The 18,268-nt window shown below is 39.2% G+C and overlaps 1 protein-coding gene and 1 non-coding gene across 2 annotated transcripts; one reads left to right on the top strand and one right to left on the bottom strand.

The window, feature by feature from the left end:
* Positions 1-12,494: 12,494 nt before the first annotated feature.
* Positions 12,495-12,968, bottom strand: LOC105708943 (GEL complex subunit OPTI). Its single transcript, XM_012440691.3, has one exon. It carries the CDS (start codon positions 12,966-12,968, stop codon positions 12,579-12,581), a length of 390 nt encoding a protein of 129 aa, XP_012296114.2. The 3' UTR covers positions 12,495-12,578.
* Positions 12,969-17,727: 4,759 nt separating this feature from the next.
* On the top strand, positions 17,728-17,834 carry LOC135268534 (U6 spliceosomal RNA). Its single transcript, XR_010336846.1, has one exon. It is a non-coding gene; the product is annotated as a U6 spliceosomal RNA (small nuclear RNA).
* The last annotated feature ends 434 nt before the right edge of the window (positions 17,835-18,268 follow it).

Here is an 18,268-nt window from a genome sequence, read left to right as displayed (position 1 = left end):
TCCTCATTGTCTCCATTATCTTTGAATAGGCCCTTTAGAGACTACAAAGCTCTTCAGAACTGGAAAGCTGCCCTTATTATTCTTTCTCTGCTACTTTAGAAAATTCTTCTATATTGTTATAGAAGCCATTATGACTATTTCTGGGGAAATTTTCTTACTCTTTTTCTTTTAAAAATGATAGCTGACAATTATCAGTAGGTTGAAACCAGGAAGCATAAAAACATGCCTAAAACAACTGCTCTTATGGCAGTAGACAGATCTAGGACATTTGAGACAAGGAACAGGCCCTCTAGACACTGTCGAAGATCAAGGAACCTGAGGGGAGAAGGATAGATAAGGTACTTACCACTGGGTCCAGTATATTTAGTAAAAATAGAAACAAACAAGCAAACACACACACACACGCACTTTTTTTTTTTTTTCTGAGACAGAGTCTCACTCTTTCACCTAGGCTGGAGGACAGTGTCACGATCTCGGCTCACTGCAACCTCTACCTTCTGGGTTCAAGTGATTCTCGTGCCTTAACCTCCTGAGTAGCTGGGATTATAGATGCCTGCCACCGTGCCTGGCTATTTTTTGTATTTTTAGTAGGGACAGGGTTTCAGCATGTTGGCCAGGCTGGTCTCGAACTCCTGACCTCATGTGATCTGCCTGCTTTGGCCTCCCAAAGTGCCGGGATTACAGGTGTAGTTCACTGCACCTGGCTAAAAAACACCTCTATTAGTGATGTTTTCCAAAGGCAAGCAGTGAAAATGATTTTCTCAGGAACTACTAAATCTCAATATTCAGGATTAAATATTTTTTATTGCACTGCTGCTGTACTGTAGCCTCTCCATAAGAACCAGATCTTCTTCTAGGAGATTATTAACCCTGTTTTAGTTACCATAACCACTTCATTCTTGCTTTTCATTATAGGTGTTGGAAGTGAGAGTGTTAATTGTATTCCTTTCCCCATATTCCCCCAGTCTTTTTTTCCTCATGTCACTCTTGTTTCATTCTCTCAGCCATCTTTCTTTTATGTTCTTGTTAATTTCTTATATTCTTTTCTAGATTCTACTACATCTTTGCCTTGGGAGGTTATTCTAATGACTATTGATGAGCCACTATAATCATTATTAGAACAATGCCTACTGTAAATTTTAAGGTAATGGAATTTCCATTTTCTAAAATATAATTTGTTGCCCAGAGAGATGGTTAGTGTTACTCCAAACTGCACCATTTTGTAAGCCCCCAGCTATTTTGAAGACCTTGGTCAAAGTTAAACATTCCATGAGGGTTTGGGCTGTGAGAAACATTCCGCCTAACCACCTGACCACAAGGTGGACAAAGGCCCAACTAAAGAAATATCTCTTAGCATTAGGACAAATACCTAATGTAGATGATGGGGTGATGGATGCAGCAGACCACCATGGCATGTGTATACTTATGTAACAAACCTGCATGTTCTGCCCATGTACCCCAGAACTTAAAGTATAATAATACAAATTAAAAATATAAAAATTGAACATCCTTATCATATTCTGCTGGGAGAAAGTTCAAAGAACACCATGTTCTGCCAGAATAAGGGCCAGAACCACCTCATTGTGGGAACATCTTATCAATATCCTGCTGGGCAGCAAGCCATACTGCCCGGACCTCTCCCCGCATACTTATAAGTACCCCCAGCCTGTAAGCAGCGGTGGGCACTGGCATTAGGCTGGTTCCCCAGTTCTCTAGGTCTTAGGCTGGACATAGAGCCTGCATTTGCTGTAGAGCCACCACTCTCTCTGTGTCTTTCTTTAACCTGTGCCTTCCCTCCAAAACCTAATAGGATACTGGGAATGAAAATCTGAGAAATATGATTTTCAGCTTCTTTAACCTAGATACTTAAACAGTTAGAGCCAGTCTCCTTCAGACATAGTAAGAAGCAACAGAGGTAAGTTGATATATACAGGCAACTTACCAATAGGTCCTGGAGTTCGCACTAAAAAGAAATTCAAATTGGCATATTAGTATGGTTATTTGACTGGAGAGTATATTTTTCACTAATTTTATCCTAGAAGTGAAGCTTTGAGAGGTAGAGCAGGGGAGAGGAAGTGATATCAGTTATGAGATCATTAGAGAGAATTGATCCAAAGATGTTAACTATAGAAAAAGGATGTTTATTTCAGGGAGTTTCAGATCAAGAATTTACTACATGTTTGATTTACACGGAAAGGCAGCAAATAGGTTAGTAGGTATTTTCCTTTTCTCCTTAGGAGACTGTTAAAATCATACTCTCTGCAGTTATTTTTCTTATTCTTAATTATTACTATCTTCCTGCTCAAATCCTTCTAAAAGTTATAGACAACTTTCCCCGGCCCCAGAATCTTTTTCACATTTTATTAATTATTCTAGTTTGTATTATCAGAGTTTCCACTTTGCCAAATGAAAAAAGTAATCAGCCACTTAGAGGATCTTGAAATCAGCCTCACATTCCTCACACTGATAAAAGAAAGAGCGAACAGTAAAATCGCGTTTTTCTCCTTTCCGCCATCTTTATGTGCCTTCTCCTCCCCACCCGCCCCATTCCTCTGGTAGCAGGCACTTTGTAGAAGAAAAAATCATTACACATGGTATGCGTGTATCAAAATATCACATGTATCCCATAAATTTGTACAATTATTATGTGTCAGTAAAAAATGGACTGAGTTGTAAATATGGCAGACTACACAGAGGTTCTTCAGTTGCTTTTTATACATTGAATACTACCTACAATAAAAATGGAAAAATATAATATTACTTAGATTTAGACCTTCAGAGGGCACTGAGATAGACAATCCCATTCCCTCCTCCCCCTCCCCAAGTGTGGTACAAACAGTCAAAGGTTAAAGACCTGAGTCCCAGTTTTGCTATTCTCTAGCTCTGTGATTTTGAGCAAGTCACTAAATGTTTTGAACATTAATTTTCTCGTCTCTAAGATAGAAGTTGTATCCCCTGTCTTACTTATATTGTGAAGTTGCAGTGAAAAATCAGGAGTAATAACAGAAGGGAAAGCTGAAAAGTTGTATTAGAAATATTATGGAAAGCTGAATTCAGTAACTATAAATGAATGGAATACATCGGCAAAGTAGTAAGCTAATTTATTTTCCTTTATTCTGCTTTAATTTTCCTCTTATTTCTGACTGTCATTTGGTAAGTTCTGAGTCTTGAACAACAGAACATTATAATGTGCACTTAATTGTTTTTATTTTTATTTATTAACCTGTGCTATTTTAATCTTTAAAATAACCCTATTTTCTTGTGTACCTTAGTACTTAATTATGTCCTTTTAATCTCTGTTGCTTCTTGAGAAACAACTAATCATATTTTAAGTTGTTGAAAATTTTGCAGTTATTTTTCTCTTAAAATAACTGAATAATTTGTTTCCTTCTTTGTATATAACTGTTTTTCACTTATTTGTTACTTTGCTGTTTTGGGGAGGGAAATAGTAGCTTTCCCCAGAAATGACAGGATCTACTTTCAGCATTTGGGAAGAGACGTCAGTTTTTCTGTGAGGTATTTTAGGCTGTCAGTCACTGAATTGTCAGTTTCTCGAGAAGGTGAAACCACTCACCACCAAATAAAGATAATTTTAAAAGGACAGCTTCATATACCTTTTGAGATTTATAATATTAACCTATATTAAGAATGACAAGTATATTTGAATTATGCATATTTAAATTTGATCAATTGGTAATGACTATCTGGAGATGAAAAAAATTTTAGGATACATGTGGACTGAGCAGGAAAGAGAGCCATGATCAGTTACTGATGTCTGCCATAGACAAAGGCATGAGTAGAAATGAAACAAAGGTCATATATATATTCCATTCCTGACCTAAAGTAATATGCAATAATGAGGAGAAAGGAAATTCTTTTTTTTTTTAGACAGAATCTCTAAATCTTTTTTTTTTTAGACAGAATCACCCAGGCTGGAGTGCAGTGGCACAATCTTGGCTCACTGCAACCTTCACCTCCTGGATTCAAGTCATTCTTGTGACCCAGCCTCCCGAGTAGCTGGGATCACAGGCATGTGCCACCATACCCAGCCAATTTTTGTATTTTTAGTAGAGACAGGGTTTCACCATGTTGGCCAGGCTGGTCTCAAACTCCTGACCTCAAGTAATTTGCCTGCCTCGGACTCCCAAAGTGCTGGGATTACAGGTGTGAGCCACCGTACTGGGCCAAGAAAGGAAATTCTTGAACTGAGTATTTTGTGGACTTTCCCAGCTGAAGACAAATAAGCAGGGCAGTGAAAGGTATTTACTTGTTGTCTTATGGAGTAAAGAAGCAGATTAAAAAAAAAAACAACTTTCTCTCTCTCTCTCTCTCTCTCTCTCTCTCTCTCTCTCTCTCTCTATATATATATATATATAACCTCAAGGATCCATGAGTAAGTTTAGTTAGATGCAGTTCCAAAAGATGGTGAGAATTACCAAACTTTGCATAGTCATTTAACAAGTAATGTAAGACAAATAAGACTAATGCCCAGCCTTTCTCCACTGAATAGAGTGAGAGTTCATTCTGTGGTAGCTCGTATAATTTACTGTCAAAGTTAAAAAAACTTACTCGTGGATCCTTGAGGTAAATATGTATATATATATATATATATATATATGTTTGTATATGTATATATATATATACACACACAGACACACACATATATATACATATATCCTGCCAAAATACTGAATATTGTATGTTTTGGATTAAGGACACCGTCTCTGTGGATATTCTTTTTAATGGGAATGTCAGGGTTAGTTCTTTTAGCAAGTACCACATTTTCCATACCAGACAGAATTCCTGATTATCTCTGTGGGGATCACAAACTCAGTGTCATGAATGGGCCCAGCAGGTCTCATGATTGTGAATCTGCTAGTTATAAGGGAGAGAGATGGTGAAAATCCATGCCCTACCCAGAAGATTCATTCGAAATTTAAAATAATGCTGTGCTGGCCAAACAAAACACATCTACAGGTGGCACTGGGCTAGTGGTGGCTAATGTGGGACCTCTGTTTTCAGATAGGAAGAGACGAGTTAAGTGAGCACCATCTGTACTTCAACAGCAGTGCAGTTTGAGGTCAGCATCATATGGGTTGTGGCCTGTGTTGGATAGGGCAAGTGAATCCCTTTCTTTTCATTATTTTAAGGACAGGTATTGGTTGGATCACATTTAGTTAAAAGCTGTGAGTAATAAACTTGTTCAGATTGCGAAGCATCTGGATGTTTTGATACCTTTTAGAAAAAATAATGAAATACGATATGTTTAAAATATATTTAACTCCATGTTTGAACAAGAAACAACTTTGCTAGTAGGAAATGTGACCCTAATATGTAACTATAAATCTAACAGTCAATATGAAAAATTTTGTAGGAAAAGCACATAGCTCAGAAAAAAACCCTGTCCAGCCAGGGTTATCTGTTTTGGATTTTGTGTTGAGTTCCTCACTTCCCTGCTCCTCATTCCTGTCACAATCTTTCCTTCATTCAGAAAATGTGCTTTTTTTTTTTTTTTGGACAATCAATTGAAATCGGTTAGAGAAGATTTATTTAAACTTTACCTCTTTGATTTTCCTCCCTTCTCCATTTTTTCCAGCTTCCCTCACTTTTCTGTTCTGTATTTTTGAGATGGAGTCTCATTCTGTCACCCAGGCTAGAGTGCAGTGGTGCCATCCCGGCTCACTGCAACCTCCACCTCCCAGGTTCAAGTGATTCTCCTGCCTCAGCCTTCCCAGTAGCTGGGATTACAGCCTCGAGCCCCCACACCCAGCTAATTTTGTATTTTTAGTAGAGACAGAGTATCACCACGTTAGCCAGTCTTGTCTGAAACTCCCTACCTCAGGTGAACCGCCTGCTTCGGCCTCCCAAAGTGCTGTGATTACAGGTATGAGCTACCATGCCTGGCCTCTTCCCTGTTTTTTTTTTTTTTTTTTTTTAAGTCAGAGTTTTGCCCTTGTTGCCCAGTCTGGAGTGCAATGGTGGGATTTCGGCTAACTGCAACCTCTGCCTCCCGGGTTCAAGTGATTCTCCTGCCTCAGCCTCCAAGTAGTTGGGATTACAAGCATGTGCCACCATGCCCAGTCGATTTTGTACTTTTTTTTTTTTTAAGTAGCGACAGGGTTTCTCCACATCGGTCAGGCTGGTCTCAAACTCCCGACCTCAGGTGATCCACCCACTTCAGCCTCCCAAATTGTTGGGATTACAGGCATAAGCCACTGCACCAGCCCTGTTCTTTTATTTGATTAATTTTCAACTGGTTGTTGAAATTAATTATGCGACTGACCTTGAAATTTTAGTGAGAGATTAAATAACTTGCCTATGTTCAAATAGTAAGTAGGGAGCTGGAATACAACTCCAGTTAGCCTGGTTCTAGAGTCTGCATGCTTAACTGGTAGGCAGTAGTCCTCTGTAAATTGAAAATACTTTTTTTTTTTTTTTTTTTTGAGACGGAGTTTCACTCTTGTTACCCAGGCTGGAGTGCAATGGCGCGATCTCGGCTCACCGCAACCTCCGTCTCCTGGGTTCAAGCAATTCTCCTGCCTCAGCCTCCCGAGTAGCTGGGACTACAGGTGCCCGCCACCATGCCCAGCTAATTTTTGTATTTTTAGTAGAGACGGGGTTTCACCATGTTGACCAGGATGGTCTCGATCTCTTGACCTCGTGATCCACCTGTCTTGCCTCCCAAAGTGCTGGGATTATAGGCGAGAGCCACTGCGCCCGGCCGAAAATACTTTTTAATTAACAAGCAAATTTATTTTGAAAGTAATTTTTAGGCTGGGCACGGTGGCTCATGCCTGTAATCCCAGCACTTTGCAAGGCGGAGGCGGGCAGATCACAAGGTCAGGAGTTCAAGACCAGCCTGGCCAATATGGTGAAACCCCATCTCTACTAAAAACAAAAAAATACAAAAATACAAAAATTAGCTGGTCATGGTGGCGGGCACTTGCAGTCCCAGCTACTCAGGAGGCTGAGGCAGGAGAATTGCTTGAACCCAGGAGGTGGAGGTTGCAGTGAGCTGAGATCGTGCCACTGCACTCCAGCCTGGGTGACAGAGCAAGACTCCATCTCAAAAAAAAAAAAAAAAAGAAAGTGATTTTTAGTAGGTGTTGTTATGTTACTCTAAATTCACAGAGAAATAGCGTATAGTTTAGGTAAGAAGTGAGCAATAACTTTTGCCCAAGCCCACAGTCAGAGTGAACAGCATAATTCCTCCCTTGAAGGTAGGCTGTGATTAGACAGGCACATAGTCAAGGGAGGATCTGTTTGAGATGGAAGAAAATCAAACCTGTTCTATACCTTACAGAGAGGCAATTACAGGAAGGAAAATATTTAAATATATAGAAGAGAGATGCAAAGACTTCTGAAGAAATAAGGGGTGAGAGGAGGGGGTCAAAGGCAAGAATGAAAGAATTTGGTTCAGCAAGGTTGAGGGGGTCTCAATGTCTTAGAGAGAGGGAAAGGTGATGAAAGTGGGCATGATCCTGTTAAGATGGCTAATGAAGGACAACGTGGAGAATTATGAGTCTTAAGCCCTGTCACCCTGACATCGCAGGGAACAGGCAACAGTTAAGACAGGGAGAAGTCCTGTGTCCCGTGCAGGAGCCCAACAACACCAGATTTTGAAACAAGAAGAAGAACTTACTCATGGATCCTTGAGGTAAACCTAAAGAACAATAACAATTATTCAAGTCGGTCTAGAGTTAATAGTTTCAATAATTCATCAATTTCCCAAGAGTCTTCCCAGAAATTACATCCTCCCTCAGGTTACTAGACTTTCGGCTCCCCTGTGGCTAGGCCCATAAAGTTGCCACACTTGCAGGTGGTCCCGTGTCTTTTCCCCCTTAGACACTATCCAGGAGTGAAAGCTTCAGGGGGATATTCGGGTTAACTATATTTCCAATATTCTGTTTCATTCACCACCTTTCTCCTGTCTTTTCCATTTCTCCCTCCCTGTTTCTTTCATCTTTTCAGTTTGGAATCTTCTTTCCATAATGTGATAGCCTCAAGAGCCAAAGAAAGGCAAAGTTAGAAAAGTTCTAATTTTATAAGAAAAGAAAACCGACATCAAGAAAGGGAAGGGAGTGCCTGAGTATGCAAAAAATTAAAGGCAGTTTTAGCCTCCAGTTTTCTTGACTTTAAGTTCAGCACATTTTCCTTCATATTCTTTACAATTTTCTCTTCTTTCTGGAATATTCCTTTAAAATTTTTTTTTTCATTAACATACTGACCATCTTCCCTCCCTAGCATTTTTTTCTGTTCTTTTTGTTCATGTCTTCTCTTGTAAAATGATCCAAACTCTAGGGCAAGGCTTGTAGAAGTTTTAATAATACTAACTTTGATAGTAAATTGTACAGGTTACCATCGAATGAACCCTCACTACATTCAGTGGAGAAAGGCTGGGCATTAGTCTCATTTGTCTTAAATAAATTACTATGCAAAGTTTGATAATTCTCACCGTCTTTTGGAACTGTATTTAAGTAATCTATGACAGGGTTTAATAATTTTTCTTCTGCTCAACTTGTATGATTCAATGAGGCTAAATTCACAAACTAAAGTCCTTGGGCCTTTTAGCCTTAGGATAAGTTTTGGTGGGAGAAGCAAAAAGGTTGACATTCTAGAAGTAGGGCTTGCCTAGAAAGAGGCAAATAAGGAGGACGAGGTCCCTAGACAACAAGGGTTTATGGTACTGAAACAATCAAGCTCAATTCCCTTGTGAGTTGTGCCAAATAGCCACATCTCTAAATGCACGTCAACTACTTAAAAGCATCAGCGTTAATCCCCCTTTGAAGAGAAGATCAGAAAAATAATCCCTTACACTACCCTCCCCAGGGAGCATCAGATCCTCCATGCCAGCTATAGTGATTTTCTCATGGATTGTTTAGGTATCTTGCACTTTGGTGGCGTGGCCAAGGCCCAGAATGACGTGTAGGACTGATAAGCAGAGAAGGTGATTCCCTTTACCTCTTCTTCTCAGCCTTTGTAAAGGTTGAAACTCTTAAGGGAATTTGGAAGACCTTAGTCTTTTTCTGGGGGATAGGATTTCACTCTGTTGCCCAGGTTGAAGTTCAGCGGTTCTGTCATAACTCACTGTAACCTCTCCCTACTGGGCTCAAGTGATCCTCCCCCTTCAGCTTCCTGTGTAGCTAGGACTACAGGCATGCCACCTTGCCCTACTAATTCTTTTAATTTTTTTTGCAGAGACGGAGTCTTGCTATGTTGTCTAGGCTGGTCTTGAATCCCTGGCCCCAAGGATCCTCCTACATCTGCCTCCCAAAGTGCTGGGATTATAGGTGTAAGCCACCGTGCTTGGCCCTTAATCTTTTTTTTTTTCTTTTTCCTCTACATGCTTTGAGGAGGTGGAGGACCCTAGTCTTGATTAAACTTTCCTTAGCTTCCCTATGTGCTCCCTTTTTATCTGTTTGCTCTCATTTCTCTTTCCTAAATTGAGGAATAGAAAATAAACTGAAATACGGTTCCTGAAGTTGGCACTGAGGAATAACAACAAAAATCCACATCAGTCTGGGTTAATTGGTTATAAAGTATATAATTCTCACTGAAATCATTTTAGAAAGGGGACCCTTGATTAGGTCTCATTAAGTGCAGAGGGCCGTCGACTACTGGAATACTTGGGTTTGCATCCTGGTTCCTCTACTTACTAGCTGTGTTACTCTGCCTGTTTTTTTTTTTTTTTTTAATTTAATGCCTAAGTTTATTCATTTTGAAAATAGGATTTATAATAATATCTACATCCTAGGATTATTATGGAGAAAATGGGTTTATGACAGAGCTTGGAGCATAATGCTCAACACACATTATTATATCACCTTCAGACTGCAGTCCTTGTCTGTTTATACATGTAGGGGTAGTGAACCATAGCCTCCTCTATCTTGGGCACTAAGCTAGTTCAAGATTTTCAAAGAAATAATAGGATCAAGATCTTTGTGGTCCTGGTTTGAGAGGCTCTTTCCCAAGTTGCCACAGTTCAGTGAATGCCCTGCGAGAATTCTCTCTCAAGAGGCCTCATCTGTTCTGTAGGACCTCACATCATCTTGAGCTTCAGGGATGAGTAGCTTCCTGGTGGCCTTATGCATCTTTCAGTTAAATACTCTACATAACTAATTACTCACCATCCTTTGAGATTAATCCCAGAATGTGTCATATTCTCATTTAATTTACTCACCATCTGAAGATAATCCTTAATGCTTTTTATAATTCCTCATCTGACATTCCTTTCACCTCTCCTTACTCTCTAAAACACACCATGCTGTCTGAAATTCATATCAGCAAATTTTCCTGTATCTTTAACTTCTCCAAATGTTTTCTTCACCATGTTGCTTTAATATGCCTTACTGTCCTTTAAAATACTGTATCTCAAGGCTGGGTGTGGTGTCTCATGTCTGTAATCCCAGCACTTTGGGAAACCGGGGAAGGCAGATCACTTGAGGCCAGGAGTCCAAGACCAGCCTGGGTAAGATGGCAAAATGCTGACTCTACTAAAAATACAAAAATTAGCTGGGCATAGTGGTGCACGCCTGTAATCCCAGCTATTTGCATGGCTGAGGCACAAGAATCGCTTAAACCCAGGAGGTGGAGTTGCAGTGAGCCGAGATTGTGTCCTGCACTCCAGCCTTGGCACCAAGAGTGAGATTCTGTCTCAAAATAAATTTAAAACAGATACTATATCTCAGATGTTGCTCAAAGGATCCAAAGTTTCAGTTAAATAGGAGGAATACATTCAGGAGAGCTATTGTACAACATGGTAATTATAGTTAATAATGTGTTATACTTGACATTTGCTAAGAGAGTAGATTTTAAGTGTTCTCACCACAAAAAGTATGTGAGGAAATGGATATGTTAATAGCTTGATTTAATCATTCTACAATGTATACATATATCAACACATTATGTTGTATACTGTAAATATATATAATTTTGTCAATTAAAAAATGTTAACATTAAAAAAAAACCCATGCCTCTTGCAGCTCTCTTAGTGATGTCTTTTTTTTGAGACAGGGTCTCACTCTGTCACCCAGGCTGGAGTGCAGTGGTGCAATCACAATTCACTGTAGCCTTGACCTCTTGGGCTCAAGCCATCCTCCCACTTCAGCCTTCCAAGAATCTGGGACCACAAGTGTGCGCCACCATGTCGGCTAATTTTTTATTTTTTGTAGAGACAGGGTCTCACTCTGTTGTTGAGGCTGTGATGTCTGTTTTTTAGAAAAAATCCACACCCAGATACATGCCTGAATGTAGGTAAATGTCATTTTTGCTCCCTGCTGCTGTTTCCAAACAACGTATCCTCCCGTAGAAACCCCTGTGGTCTTTGAAGCACGTATGCGACTTTCATTCAGCATTCTCTCCCATTTCATTCTTTACCAGAAGCCAGGGTTGCCTTTTTAAAGCATGAATGTGACTTTATCCCTTCCCTGATTAAAACATTCCAGTGGCTTATTGTGGTGCTCAGAATTGTTCTCCATGTTTTATTCTAAAAGACTTTTTATGATGTGGCCTCTCCTACCTTTCAAACTCCTCCACCCTCATTCACAACTAGCCTTCCTGCAGTCTTGCATACATGCCACTTTTCTTCCCCTCTCAGGAACTTGGCGTTCTTTCTGCTTGGGATACTCTTCCCTAAGATCCTCATGTGACTGCCACCTTTTCACCATTCACGTCAGTTCCGATATCTCCTCAGAGAAATTTCTTTGAATCTCCTAGCTAAAGGCCCTCATTTCTTGGTCTTGCTCTATCATATTATCTTAATTAGTTTTCTCCATAGAATTTACTATGATAGTCTAGTGATGATACTATGATAATCTAGTAATTATAGTAGGAATTTTCCAGAAGGGGAAATTATTGTATTTGTTTGTGTGTTTATTTTTGGTCTTACCTCACTAGAATCTATGCTGTCTATGAAATACTATATTGTCTTAGGCATAGCAGTTGCAACTCTCTAAATGATTTCCCCTTTGGCGGGTTTTTATGGCAAGCCTGTCTCACATGGGTCCTTTGGAGATTTTGCTGGAGAAATTAAAGTTTCGAGTTTATTGTTTAGCATGTTTCAACCCCAAAATATGTTTTTTCTCAATTAAAGATCTGATTTATTCAAGTATCTGAAAACATTCTACAGTGGAAACTGTTAGATGCTGCCTGTACTGTGCTATGGACCATGCACATACAGCCATGCTGTTTCAGAAGACTTGAAATGCCACTGATAGTTTAAAAACTGTACAGCTGATGGAGAATCGAGGAAGACAATTTAATGTTTCGTCATCTGAATCCGGAGGTGCATCAAATTAAATGACAGCTCCACTTGGCAAACAGCTGTTACTTGATGGTATCCAAGAAGAAATGGTGATGGATAAATTCAGAAATGCTTCCCCAAAGGTGGGTGGTTTTTTAAAAAGTTTCAGGTTGCAACCCTTGCAGAAAACACTGACACCCAATACACTGATTCGTGGTCCAAGAAACACGGGTCTTCCAAGTTCCAAGGGGCTGGGGTTCCCCAGTGATCAAGTTTCTGTGCTGTTATCAAAAGGGTCCTTTGGACTGGACAGGGAGCAGATGGGAGGTGTACACCATCAGTCATAATGGATGGCAGTGTAAAAGATGATCCAAATGACCATGAACAAGGCAAAAGAGGTCATAAACCCTTCCTTCGTGAGCTCCCACGTGCCGCCATATTCTTCCTCATCAATCTGTAGGTAATTGCTGAAGTAGAGGTACAGGACTCCTGCATTGATCAGGCAGAATCCTGCAGTTCCCAAGAAACCTCGTAATGGCAAAACTCCCCAAATGACACCCAGGACCACAGCAATGATCTGTCGGAACCAGTAGATCACATCTAAAAATTCATCCTTGTCCTCCCAGGCCGCATCGCTCCGCAGCACCTTGCTCCAGACGGAGACTTTGAGGGCCCGGTTGGCCAGCTGCGGCTGAGGCGGCTCCTCCTTCCGCCGCCCGCCGCTCATCCTCCCGTCGCGCCGCCCGGGCCGGGCCTGGGGCGCGCGGGCCGAGCCGAAAGGAGTCGGGATCTAGGGTCCGAGGGTCACGGCGCTGGGCGGCTGCAGGATCAGCGGTCCCGTCCTACGATGCGCTGCGGATCCTCCCACCTGGCCAAGCTGCCGGTTCCACTGGTTCCACAGAGCAGGTTCCACGGAGGGAGGGGCGGCGCAGTGTCGCGAGTCCTCCCGCCGACGTGCCCACGCAGCCACAACCCCAAAATATTTCACCCTTTCTGTGAGTTAGATGAAAACAAAGCAAAACTAGATAAAACATGTTTTAATTATAAAAGTAATAAAATATTGAGCTTGACAGCTTTCTAAGGGCACCTCTTAACACTTACATATACAACAAAATAGTCTTATTCGTGGAATAAGGTTATGGCACAGTATTGGATTAGCATAATAAATCTGATATTTTATATTATTTACATTTTAAGATTTTCAAATTACATTTTAAAAATTGAAGTAATATATTTTTAACATATGCATGATTTTCTAAATTCTTTGGAACAAACATCTTATTTCCAAAGAATACTTTGGATTGGAAGAGTAAATATATTAAATAATGCCCTGGGGGTAGTTAGACAAGCTCAGGACTTGGAGTCCAAAGGTCAGTTTTTAGAATCCCAGTTTTACTCTTTTTCTAGCTTTGGTCAAGTTAAATAATATCTTTAAACTTCATTTTTTCCTCATGTGTAATATCTGTAAATAGTCAAGAAACATGACTTTCTTTAATTACAACCCTCTCCTTGTAATCTACTCCCATGCCCTGGTCTCTTCACAAACCTCTCTCTTCCTCCCTCCTATTTCTAAGTTAATGAAGCTATTACTGTTTTGCTGGAACTCTGATTGCCAGCTAAGCCATTTAAATCATCTCTTTATTCTTTAATCAGTGGAATTCTCATTCTTCAAAGGTCTCATTAATTTCAGACGAAATGCTCAATGATGGGGAAGGAAAAGGTGAAGGACAAGAGCTCAGCAGATTTAGGGAATGTTCCTTAGCTCTGTGACACACCAAAGAGACTTAGAATTTGGAAATTTGAATTTTTCTTTTTGCTTTTCTAAAAAGAAATGCAAACAAAAAATTCATTTGGTTGTCTGCCTCAAAAACTGTTCATTTCTTTCTTTTTTGCAGGGTACAGGGCAAGGATAAGTAGCAGAACAAGGAAGCCCTGGGAGCACCAAACCCTTAGTGTCAGTTGCAGCTCAGGGAGACAGGGAATTAGGCATCTCTTCCATTGCTGCCAGCCTGACTTGGGGATGCCCCAGGGAAGGCTACCCTTTCCTGCTAGCCATGCAAAGCTTTGAAATTCTGAGGACACAGCTAATATAATTTATCTCTCATTCTTTATTATCTTCATTCTCATCTTATTTTTCTTACTAACATTTTGCTCTCATCCTTCTTTATTTACTCTGTTTTTTTCAACACTTCAGGTTGGAAATTGCTCTCTTCGTAACATCGTAATAGACCACTAGAAACTTGCATTTGCTTTCTATACTGTTGACTGATTATTGAGGTGTCTGGTTATGGAGAACAAAGAAATTGGAGAAATGTGAAGCTCAAGCTCCTGCTGTGCTTCAGTGAAGAAGTCTGGGAAGTTGAGGAAGACATCCTCTTGATTAAATGGGGCTAAATTGAAGAAAAGTAAAGTAACTTACCAACACTTGATTGAGACAGTGCTAAAATAAAACACATCAAAACAAGAATGAGTTCTGGTTGTCCAGGGAGAACTTAGATGCCATAGACACTATATTGCAGAAAGGTTGTGGGAAAGAGAATAGAAATGAGTCATATTTCATTTCCTGTTATCAACGGGAATACAATGTGGTGATCAGCTGGATATCTACGTATGGATTGCAGTACTTTTTTGACTACAAGATCTATGCAAACTATCTTTTAATTTTGGCGATTAAGAGAATAAAAATATTTTTGGAGATTGCTAGTTTCTCAATCTATGGACATTTTTCTGTTCATGTCTTGTTTCATTGGTGATTCTGCTGCTTTGTTCTTTCCTTCTCTACCTTTCTTTTGCCTATTCCTCTCTCCCCTTAAGTTTCTTTCTTTTTTCCCTTTGTTTGAAAGTACTTTTTGTTACACCAAACAATTACCACCTAACTGCTTCAGTAGGGGTTTCCACTTTCCAAAATTCACTTGTGCCCTATAGAGATGAATAGCAAGAGATCAAATTAGGAAGTTCTTGAATAATACTAGAGGCTAAAGAGTCAAAGTAGTGAAAGGGTGCTTACTACTGATATTTCATCCTCTCCTTTAAGGGATTGCTTTGAGCACTGTAGTTTTTAAAGTTTATAAAGTAGAGCTGCACTTGAAAACTAAAAAGAGAAGTAATATATTCAAGAACAGTATATCAAGAAGGAACCCATATGCTTGGTAATGAATGAGAAGTTTCATTACTCATGTGATATCTTATTGCAGGGTCTGAGTCTTAAACACCTGATCACCAGCGGAAATCAAGGCCACAGTCATGCATTGTAAGAACCTGGGATGCTCTTCCTGTTTACTATGTTAGGTTACATGGCAATTAAAGTTGCTAATCAGCTCACCTTAAAGTAGGGTGGTGATCTTGGTATACCTGGGTAGGTCCAATACAATCACAAAGATTTTTAAGAGTGGAAGAGGGAGATAGAAGAGAGTAAGAGAAAGAGATATTACAATGGAAGAAAACCAGAATGATGTGATGCGAGAACTTGATTTATTTTTGTTCACTTTGAAGATAGAAGAAGGGTGCCATGAACCAACGAATGTGGTCAGCCTCTAGAAGCTGAAAAAGCAAGGAAACAGATTTGTTCCTAGAACCTCCAGAAAGAATGCAGTCTAGCTGACAACCTGATTGTTGTCCAGTGGGACAAATGTGACAGATTTATAACCTATGGAACTGATAGATAACAAATTTGTGTTGCTTTAAGCCATTAAATTTGTGGTAATTTGCTAGAACAGCTACAGAAAACTAATGCAACAAGGTTAGACTATTTCCCCCAAATTCCCTTGTCGTTAGGTGTGGCTATATGATTGAGTTCTAGCCAATCTACTGTTGTTAGAAGTGATATGAAAGTCATCCAGTGGGTGATCTTGGAAGATCATCTACTCATGATCTTCAAGCTTTTTTCTTTCTGTTCACGTATGGAGGACAAACATGATGAACTTAGGAGCCATTATCTGAAGATGGTGGAGACTTTAGATAAGATGAATTTGAGTGCCTAAGACATTGCTGAGAGAAGGGCCATCCACCAATCTGGAACTCCTATTTTGGACTTCTCATAAGTAAGAAATAAAATTCTGTTAGGTAAAACCACTGAGATTTTAAGATCTGGGGTTAACTTAATGCGGATAAGAAATACCAAAGAGAAGTTGAAAGATCTGAAAGATGGAAGGAAAATCTTTATATACATAGTAATTTTAGAAGTAGAGACTACAGTTTGTAGATAGATACAGATATAAATATGGGCTAAATTCATAGCAATTAAAGTTAAATTTTTCTATTTAGAGAAAGATTGAGTCCACCGAATGGAAACTCTCGAACATTTATGAATGTGAGATTGACTTCATTCATCCTTCTCAGAGTAAATGGAAACATTCAAGAGTTTCCATTCTGGGTCTGAGATTCACTTCATTTTTCCTGCTCAGGATAATCTTACACTCATAAAAAGTATATCTCACACCCATAAACATTGTAATTAAAATGCACAGCACAGAAACAAAGAAAAAATCTTGAAAATATATTTATGTAGGAAGAACCATCAAACTAGTAGTAGATTCCTATCAACAATGATAAATAATAAACAACAAGAAAATGGAATAAATATTCAAAGTACTGAGAAAAAATCATCTTCAATTCTATACTCAGCTAAGTTTTCATTTAAGGCTGAGGGTGAAGTAGAGCTATTTTTAGTCAGATGAAGCCTTAGAAAATTTTTCACACACATACGGAGTTTAAAGAACCACTAAAGGATTGTATCTGGGCAAGAAATAAAAGAGAAAAGATGTAGGATATAGCAAATAATGTTAAGCAAAAGCAATGCTGATTGTTGTAAGTCTAAGTAATTGTTAATCATGGAAAATAAATCATTATTTTATTTTTAAAAAGAATGCCATAAACAAGGTGGAGAATGTGGAAAGAAGAGTTTGGAGGGAAGATGGTCAATAAAGGTTATTATCTAGTCTTAGAAGAAGATGCTAATTATCTTTAATTTTTAAAGAAAAATTAAATAGTACACATTACAAACATAAGGATGAATAAAACAAAATCCAGAAAAACAGTAAGTAAAACAAAAGAAACAAGGAAATCTAATATAGCAGCAGAAGGTAGGAAAGAAGATGTAAAAAAGAAAAGAAGAAAACATAGAACTCTAAGTTGAAAACACAATATAAATTGGCAAAATTTAGATAAACACATAACATTTCACAATATAAAATGAACTAAATTCATCTACTAGGAAACAGAAAATTTTACATTGTTAATATCAACAAAGTCAAGCAATATGCCATTTAAAAAGACACAAGATAAAAAACTTCTAAGGTTCAAAATAAAAGGATGAAAAATGTGTCTAATAGGCAAATGCTAATTAAAATAAAGATGTTAGAACAATGCTAATATCAGACAGTGTAGAATTAAAGTAAAAAAACAGTCATGAGGACATGAGTGGCTATGAGGATATGGGTTTCAGCAGCATTTAGAAGTTACTTAGATACTTCCATTAGAAGATAAGAGTGCCCACTTTGGCAGCACATATGCTAAAATTGAAATGATGCAGAGAAGATTAGTGTGGCCCATGTGTGAAGATGACATGCAAATTCATGAAGTGTCTCATATAAAAATAAAATAAAAAAGAAGATAAGAAAGTCTGGAAATTAATTAAGAGTTTCATATAGCAAGCTAGTAAGAGGAACAAAAATAAAGCAAAAGTAAAGAGAAGGAATTTTAGCCATAGATATACATAGCCCAAGCCATGACAAGAAAATGGTTTCAAGAATTGGAAAAGGAGTCCAGGAGCAGTGGCTCACGCCTGTAATCCCAGCACTTTGGGAGGCTGAGACAGGTGGATCACGAGGTCAAGAGATGGAGACCATCCTGTCCAACATGGTGAAACCCCGTCTGTACTAAAAATGCAAAATTTAGCTTTGCGTGGTGGCGTGTGCCTGTAGTCCTAGCTACTCGGGAGCCTGAGGCAGGAGAATCATTTGAACCCAGGAGGCAGATGTTGCAGTGAGCCGAGATCACGCCACTGCACTCCAGTCTGATGACAGAGTG

This window comes from Aotus nancymaae, unplaced genomic scaffold (assembly GCF_030222135.1).
Source record: "Aotus nancymaae isolate 86718 unplaced genomic scaffold, 86718_ANA_hifiasm-v0.15.2.pri h1tg000040l, whole genome shotgun sequence".
NCBI lineage: Eukaryota > Metazoa > Chordata > Mammalia > Primates > Aotidae > Aotus > Aotus nancymaae.
This window is presented reverse-complemented; position numbering and strand designations above follow the sequence as displayed.

Excerpts from the sequence above, each read along its gene's own strand:
- LOC105708943 (XM_012440691.3), bottom strand. The coding sequence starts at position 12,968 with ATGAGCGGCGGGCGGCGGAAGGAGGAGCCGCCTCAGCCGCAGCTGGCC.